At 49.5% G+C, this 7,133-nt stretch overlaps 1 protein-coding gene across 1 annotated transcript; it reads right to left on the bottom strand.

Annotated features, from left to right (window-relative positions):
- Nucleotides 1-1,508: 1,508 nt before the first annotated feature.
- On the bottom strand, nt 1,509-4,940 carry LOC144157714 (uncharacterized). The gene is made up of 3 exons (XM_077688494.1): nt 4,808-4,940; nt 3,249-3,323; nt 1,509-1,835 (listed from the first exon to the last, which is right to left on the bottom strand). The coding sequence occupies exons 1-3, from the start codon at nt 4,887-4,889 to the stop codon at nt 1,585-1,587; spliced, it is 408 nt and encodes a 135-aa protein (XP_077544620.1). The 5' UTR covers nt 4,890-4,940; the 3' UTR covers nt 1,509-1,584.
- Nucleotides 4,941-7,133: the final 2,193 nt, after the last annotated feature.

A 7,133-nucleotide genomic window follows, 5' to 3' on the forward strand; every position in this document is an offset into this window, starting at 1 on the left:
CCTAACTATATAAATTTTATCGCAGGTTTATTTGGGTGAAGTTATTTGACACAATTTGTGGCGTTAATTGAAGTTGTCAACTTCTGTGCCATTACTCAATGGTCACGAGAGTATCGCCGCTTTCGTCCGATCGTGATTGGAAAGCTCAATCGTGCTTGGGGAACCAGGATTGAGTTGGAGTGGGATCGGGCTCGATCGCGATTGAAACTGCCCTGTACCCGCCACGGTGCGTTCTGCTGCTGAGCACGAGGTCGCGGGTTCGATTCCCCTCCGCGGCGGCCGCTTTTATAATGGAGGCGAAAAGCAAAAACGCCCGTGTGTACGAGATTTCGTCGCATGTTAAAGATCCCCAGGTGGTCAAAATTAATCCGGAGCCCTGCACTACGGCGTGCCTCGTCGCCTGCGTTGCGTCGGCGCGTTAAACCCTAAAATCGAAACTGCCGTGTAGCAGCGCGCGATCCGGATCGACTCGACCGCGATTGAAATTGCCCGTGTGACAGGGGTATGAATCATCGAGGTGACCGTAATATATCTATATAAAATTCAAAACATTTAGGCGCCAAAACATCGCAGCTGAGGCAGCTCACAGTCGTAAAGCAGCAGGTTAGCTGAGAATCGCGCCAGCGTATGCGCCTGTCTCTATTCTTAGGTCCTCAACCTTCTTTATTGCGCACAGCTTCGTGTAAGACACTTTGTCCTGATAGTTCTGACTTCTAAAATCGAAGCCTGAGGCGCTCGAACTGCAACGACAGTCGAGGTTATGAATGAAATCAAGAAGGGAGACCTACTGCGGACTAATGACAACGCTGTTATAGTGTGCTTTCTGTTTAATTGGAAGTGAAGTTTTTTGCAGTCCCTGTGGACTTCGTATTACCGGGAGTCGACTGTCCTACCAAGCAGCAGTGACACGTGTGTGCCCAAATCAAATCGCCTGAAATGGCCGGCCAATGGAGGCTGCACGTTTGACGTGCCGACATAGAATCCAAGTGACCAGACCTTCAAGAACACAGGGACGGCACCCACCTTTTGAGCAAATTTTAATCTTACCTTACGTGTGTGAAGATAATTTGCTCAGTTGTTCTGAGGGCACCAATCATAAGGACTTCAAAAGCGTTTCAGAAGTACAATAAAGCGTTTCTAAGGTCGTTGAGGCCAAACAGTGTTCGCAAACAAACATATTCTAGTTCGCCCACCATCTTGTTCTGCCTATTAGCACAAATTTGGAAGAACAAAACATGTATAGCGCGCTACAGTTTGACGAATAAACACCTAGCGACCGTTAACAATATCCAATTCTGTAAAATAGATGACCGTACCTGGGCTTCCATGGCCACCGTTTTATACACAGCACTTACTTTTTGTGCCTCCCCCCCCCCCCCCCTCTCTTAATTCTACGCACGCGAGAGCCACAATTTTGCGGACAACGAAGACGAAACGAAATGGCACAGTGCTCAGTACAGAAAGGCGCGATACAATGTCACCAATCTCGCCTTCCAATTGCGGTGAATTTCAACTCCGTCGCCAACTTTAATTGGTACGTTTTCTTCCCGAAGGCCCGTAGCCCGGGCTAAATAAAGGACGGCCTTAAAGGCCTTTGTCGCCGTGGCGCGGCACCGTCCGCTTGAGGGCGTTGTCCAGCGGCCGACTCGTGACGTGGCCTGCTCGTGCCTTGCCGCCTCCGGAGCGCCTGCCCTTGCCGTCGTCGGAGTCCTTCTTGGCCCGCCGCGCGGGGAACTTGAACGGGATCTTGACGGTGTACGTATCGCGGGGCCGCTCGTAGGTGAAGTGTTCCGTGGTGCTCTCGTTCGACGGCGTCGTGCTGTTGGCGCCCGCATCTGCGAACGGGCACCGCGGCTGTCAGGCGTACACGCGGCAACAACGCGTGGCTCGGGTGTGGTGTGTTGGAGGTAGGTTTTGGCAGGTCCTCGTGCTCGGCGCACTTGAAAGATCCCCAGGTGGTCAAAATTAATGCGGCACCCTCCACTACGGCGCGCCTCCTCATAGTGGTGCTTCGGCGCGTTCAACCGTGCACAATCATTCCATCTACTACGTGCTTCTCCTTGAAATGACCTGAGAAGCGCTCGAGTGATAGGAACGAGGGAAGAAACGGACGATATGGGGTTAACTCGAACCAAGGGTTTGTAGAAAAAAATTAGGAGACATTCCAAAGGCAGATAGACGACCAGCGAAGCTGTCCGGTTCGTACGTAAATGGACGCATCACCAAAAATGAGTGAGCAGCCACACTTGAACCAATGCTGTGGCAAGTGTGAGCCTCCCTGTCATCTTTTGACCCTATAGATCTTCAGTGCTCTCGCAATCATATATTTACACATCGCCAAGTTTGGCCAACGTACGTGTGACCACATGACAGAAGTAATTGACTTGAAAGGAAGGAAGTTGTTGTTCTCGTACATCAAGAAAACATGGAACTTAGCCAGATCGTCATCATCATCATCACCAACCTATCTACGCCCACTGCAGGGCAAAGGCCTCTCCCATTATTGTCGAATTATCCCGCTCGTGTGCTAACTGCGACCAATTTATCCCCGCAAACTTCTGGATCTCATCTGCCCACCTAACTTTCTGTCGCCCCCCGCCACGCTTACCTTCTCTAGGAATCCACTCAGTTACTCTTAATGACCAACGGCCATATTGCCTTCGCATTACATGCCCTGCCCACGTCCATTTCTCCTTCTTAATTTCTACTAAAATGTCCTCAACACGAATTTGTTCCCTAAACCACTCCGCTCCCTTCTTGTCCCTTAACGTATACACCATCATTTTCCGTTCCATTGCTAGTTGAGTCGTCCTCAATGTAAGTTGAACCCTCTTAGTGAGCCTCCAAGTTTCTGCCCCGTAGGTGAGTACCGGTAAGATGCAGCTGTCATACACTTTCTTCTTCAGGGACAGTGGTAGGCTGCCATTCGTTATCTGGGAATGCCTGCCGAATGCACTCCTCCCCATTCCTATCCTTCTAATTACCTCTACCTCATGGTTGCGATCCGGAGTTTCTACTTGACCTAAGTAGATATATTCGCTTACCATATCCGCCCCCCTCCACCTATATCCACCTAACTCCACCCATCGCCACCTATCTGCCTAGCCAGATATGCTTCGCTTAAAAAGAACTACAAATGGTTGATTGGCTCCTTATAAGTTACAAACCCGGTACTTTCGTTTATTTTTTTTTGTATGCGTAGTGTTATAAAAGGAAGTAGAAAGCTTGCCAAGCTGCATACCACTTACCAGTGGTTTTGTTCTTGTCCCAGACCGCAGTATTGAGCAGCGGTTGGTACTTCTGCCCGTCGTCCCGTGGCAGATCTGGACCAAGTGAGAGGGAACATGTAGCACGCTTCCACGGCCCTAGGGACTCCACACGCTCATTAGCTAGTAAGTTTGGGGCACGCATTTTCCCCGCCGGCGATGCTTCATGCACTGCGTATGTTAAGGTACGTGCACACTAGCGTCAAACTTGCCGTGCCGCCCTAGCGTCGGCCGCCAGCGGCGTCGCCCGCGCTGCGGGTGAAGGCTGCGGAGCGACGCCGCTGGCGGCCGACGGCAGGGCGGCACGGCAAGTTTGACGCTAGTGTGCACGCAGCTTTAGCCCTGATGTATATCGCACACAAACAACAATTTAAAACGCGAAGGATACCAAAAGAATAAAATGTTTCTTGAACCAACGCCATGGGTGTCTTTACACGGTTTGATGAGGCAGTCCGTAATATTAATTCCTAATTTATTCTGATTTCTTCTAGTTCTTACGTGCTGGATTAGTTACTGTACTGAATACATAAAGCAACACGTGTACATGGCCTGTACAAATTCCGCCGATTTCTGCGAGGCTGCAGTGATGTAGGTTTCGAAACCGTCGCTTCAGCTTGGCGACAAAATAAAGCAGAGCTGTGAGGAGCCGTTCTCGTAACTCCATCGCTTATCAGAGGATACGTATTATTCGAGAGGCAATAGTGTTCAAAGAACAAATAAACGTTGGAAAAACAGCGAACTTTCTCAACACACAGATACAGACGCACGTACGCACATGCCCGAAACGGCGTTCGCCCCGGTGCGTTGACATTCCCATTTAATCACTGTTTTGCACAATGAGGCAGGAGTATACCGACCGTGGCTAGAAAACCCCAAGCTCGCTCTAGATCCCATCAAATTCGACGTACAAAACTATGCGACTTTTTTACTAAATCTGACTGAGCTTCAGAGCCGTCATATTGCCAGGAACCACGTTTTGGGTCTCTTTGTTTGTGTTTTGTTTTTGCCGTCCGGCTGCGCCAGGCTATGTTATCTCTGTTATCCGTGGGCCAAGCGAAGCGCATGTTCTATTCTTTATGCCGCACGCGTTATCTCCTTTGATAGAGAGAGTGTCGCGAACTAACGCCGCCAGCCTAGAATAATCTTCGATGATCCACAATGTTCTGGATGCAATTAGACTGATCGAGAAGCCCTCGCGCCGAGAGATAAACGACCGCAGAGCGGACGTCGCGGCACTCGACTCGCCGACGCTCGCACTTTGTTGACTGCGGCTTCGCCGCCTCTGTATTCTTTGAGTTGTTAGGGGAGCACAAGTTCGCTCCAATAAACTTGTGTTCCTTTAAGACAACTGCGTCGTCTTTGGATTTGTGACAATACAGATAAGGCAGCTACAGAAACCAGTACTGGCCCAAATGTCGAGATGCGGACTGATATAGCAGCGCAGTTGTGAACTTCCCGTTCCGACATCGGCTTTCCTGCGCTCCAGGGTAGGTCATCAGTAATCGTATGCATCGTATTCCCTCCGTGCTGCGTGCACTCACCTCTATTCTCGATGATCAGGAAGGCGATGATGAACAGGTAGAGCACCGTCACCACCATCGAAAACAGCACCGACAGCTGCATGCTGCGTGCGCGTGTATTATATATTATGAAGCATGCGTGGCCTCGTTCTCTCGTGACCCGCTCATTTTGTTACCGGCGGCTTGAATTGGCTACCGATGGTCTTTTCGTTTTAAATTCCGAGCAAATGCCAGCGAGCGCCTCCCTGTTTTCTTGAAACGGTGTGACCCGCCGTGGTGGCTCAGTGGCTAAGGCTGCTGAGCACGAGGACGCGGGTTCGATTCCCAGCCGCGGCGGCCGCTTTTCTGATGGAGGCGAAAAGCAAAAACGCCCATGTGTACGAGATTTCGGCGCACGTTAAAGATCCCCAGGTGGTCAAAATTAATCCGGAGCCCTCCACTACGGCGCGTTACGTCGGCGCGTTAAACCCCATAATCAATCAATCGAAACGGTGCGTGCATGCGCATGCGCGCGCACATAAAGAAATGATGCAATGCGTTTCACCTCATGGAAACCTTCATAACGTTTGCCACCTTACATACCTTTCGGATGAAGGATCAATTCGCAATGGAGTTAAACATTCTTTGCGCAATTCACAATTACAAGTGCATGGGCGTAGAGCAGTGGTTCTTAGATGGGGGTCCGTGGATTCCAGAGGTTTCGCGAGGGCATTTCAAAGATCCACGAACCCCCCCCCCCCCGCCCCCCCCCCGCCCCCCCCCCCCCCCCCCGAAACTCTCTACCCCTCCTCCCCCATTATTTTTTTCGTTTTGGTAAACCTTGCTGTCAGTTCAAAACGGTTTCTTTGGTACAGTACTTGTACGCTCCGTTTCTTCATCTTTTTATTTCGCAATTTTGCCACAGGGTATCAAAAAAATGGTTTTCTCCGCGTAGCACGTGTTCTCAAGTTGGCTTTTTGCAGAACACGTCACCTATTTGAAAAGACCAGACAGAGCACATTTTTTTACAATATGTGACACGCATCAGCGTAAAAGCCAGACACAAAAGGCGGGCATTAAATAAGTATCTTGGCGGCTTTCGCTGCAAGTGCAAAGCTTTTTAACACGAAAGTGTTTTATTCCGGGATTCACGAATGTTTCACTGACGTCGTATCCGTCACGGAAGTTACGCCAGTACAACGAAGCAAGAGGCCTGTAAAGGGTGCACCCCTGCACACAGGGTATTCTTGCGGGGAAGCAACCTTTAGTACTAAAGAGTACGCTGTACTTGGGGTTGTTCGTTTTCAAGTTTTATATTTTAGCACAAAACTGTTATATGCCGGGTTACAGCAACATTGCAGTGGTGTCATATCCGCCACGGAAATGACGCCAGTACAACTTTGTCGAAGCGACCCGCCAGCAGGACATCGCTCGCGCAGCACATCCACAAGACAGTCGCCGACCCGCAAATCATGCTCAGCTGCAGATTTCGCTGCACATTTCACTTTTGTGTTTTACCTATTCCTATGACAGAGAAGTCAACCACAGTTTCCTGACATGACCGACGGCCACGTCAGGAATTGCAGCAATTTTGAAAACGACGGCCACGTCAGGAAATCTGCGTATGCATTGCCGACAGAGCGGATGCAGCGCCAACCTGTTTGATATTGCTATCACAGGAAAAAACAAAAACAAGCTGTCAGAGCAATAATGGAAGCCAGTATGATAGACGCAAAAGGCAGCGCGTGCGGGAGCAGCCCGTCGATACTGCTGACCGAAAAGGAAAAGCTGTACCTTAGGCAGGCATGTGCCAAGACTTAGTTCATCGGGCGTGACAAGGACCAATTTCCAAGATAGCGCTTTTCGGCCTTGAAGGGACATGTCTGACGCAGCAAGTTGTTTCTATTTTAATATGTGATAAGCATTCACATCCCCTATATATGTTTGACCTTTTTAATAAACGTTCAGTTGCTAGTGCAGCAGTGTCCCTGTCACTTTTTCGTTAACACTTAGTCCTTGTCTCCATGTTCAGCTGGTTTCTTCTAAACCACAACACAAGAAATAGAAAAAAATCAACTAGACTTTTTCCAGCCATCTTCTAGACATCTTCAAACTAGACATCTTCCTGGTGGTATAAATCCAAAAATTAAAAGGGGGGGGGGGGGGGCGAGTCAGCAGGACATTTCAGGCTCACGGTTCTACTCTGTTTGTCCAGTGCGGTAAGCATGCTTTGCAATTCCTCCCCCGAGTTACTTAACAAGGCAACGTCATCAGCAAATCTGAGGTTACTGAGGTATTCTCCGTTAATTGTTATTCCCACCTGTTCCCAATCCAATATCCTGAATACTTCTTGTAAACATGCTGTGAA

Source organism: Haemaphysalis longicornis, unplaced genomic scaffold, assembly GCF_048455015.1.
Source record: "Haemaphysalis longicornis isolate Haplotype H1 unplaced genomic scaffold, Haemaphysalis longicornis Haplotype H1 scaffold_10, whole genome shotgun sequence".
NCBI lineage: Eukaryota > Metazoa > Arthropoda > Arachnida > Ixodida > Ixodidae > Haemaphysalis > Haemaphysalis longicornis.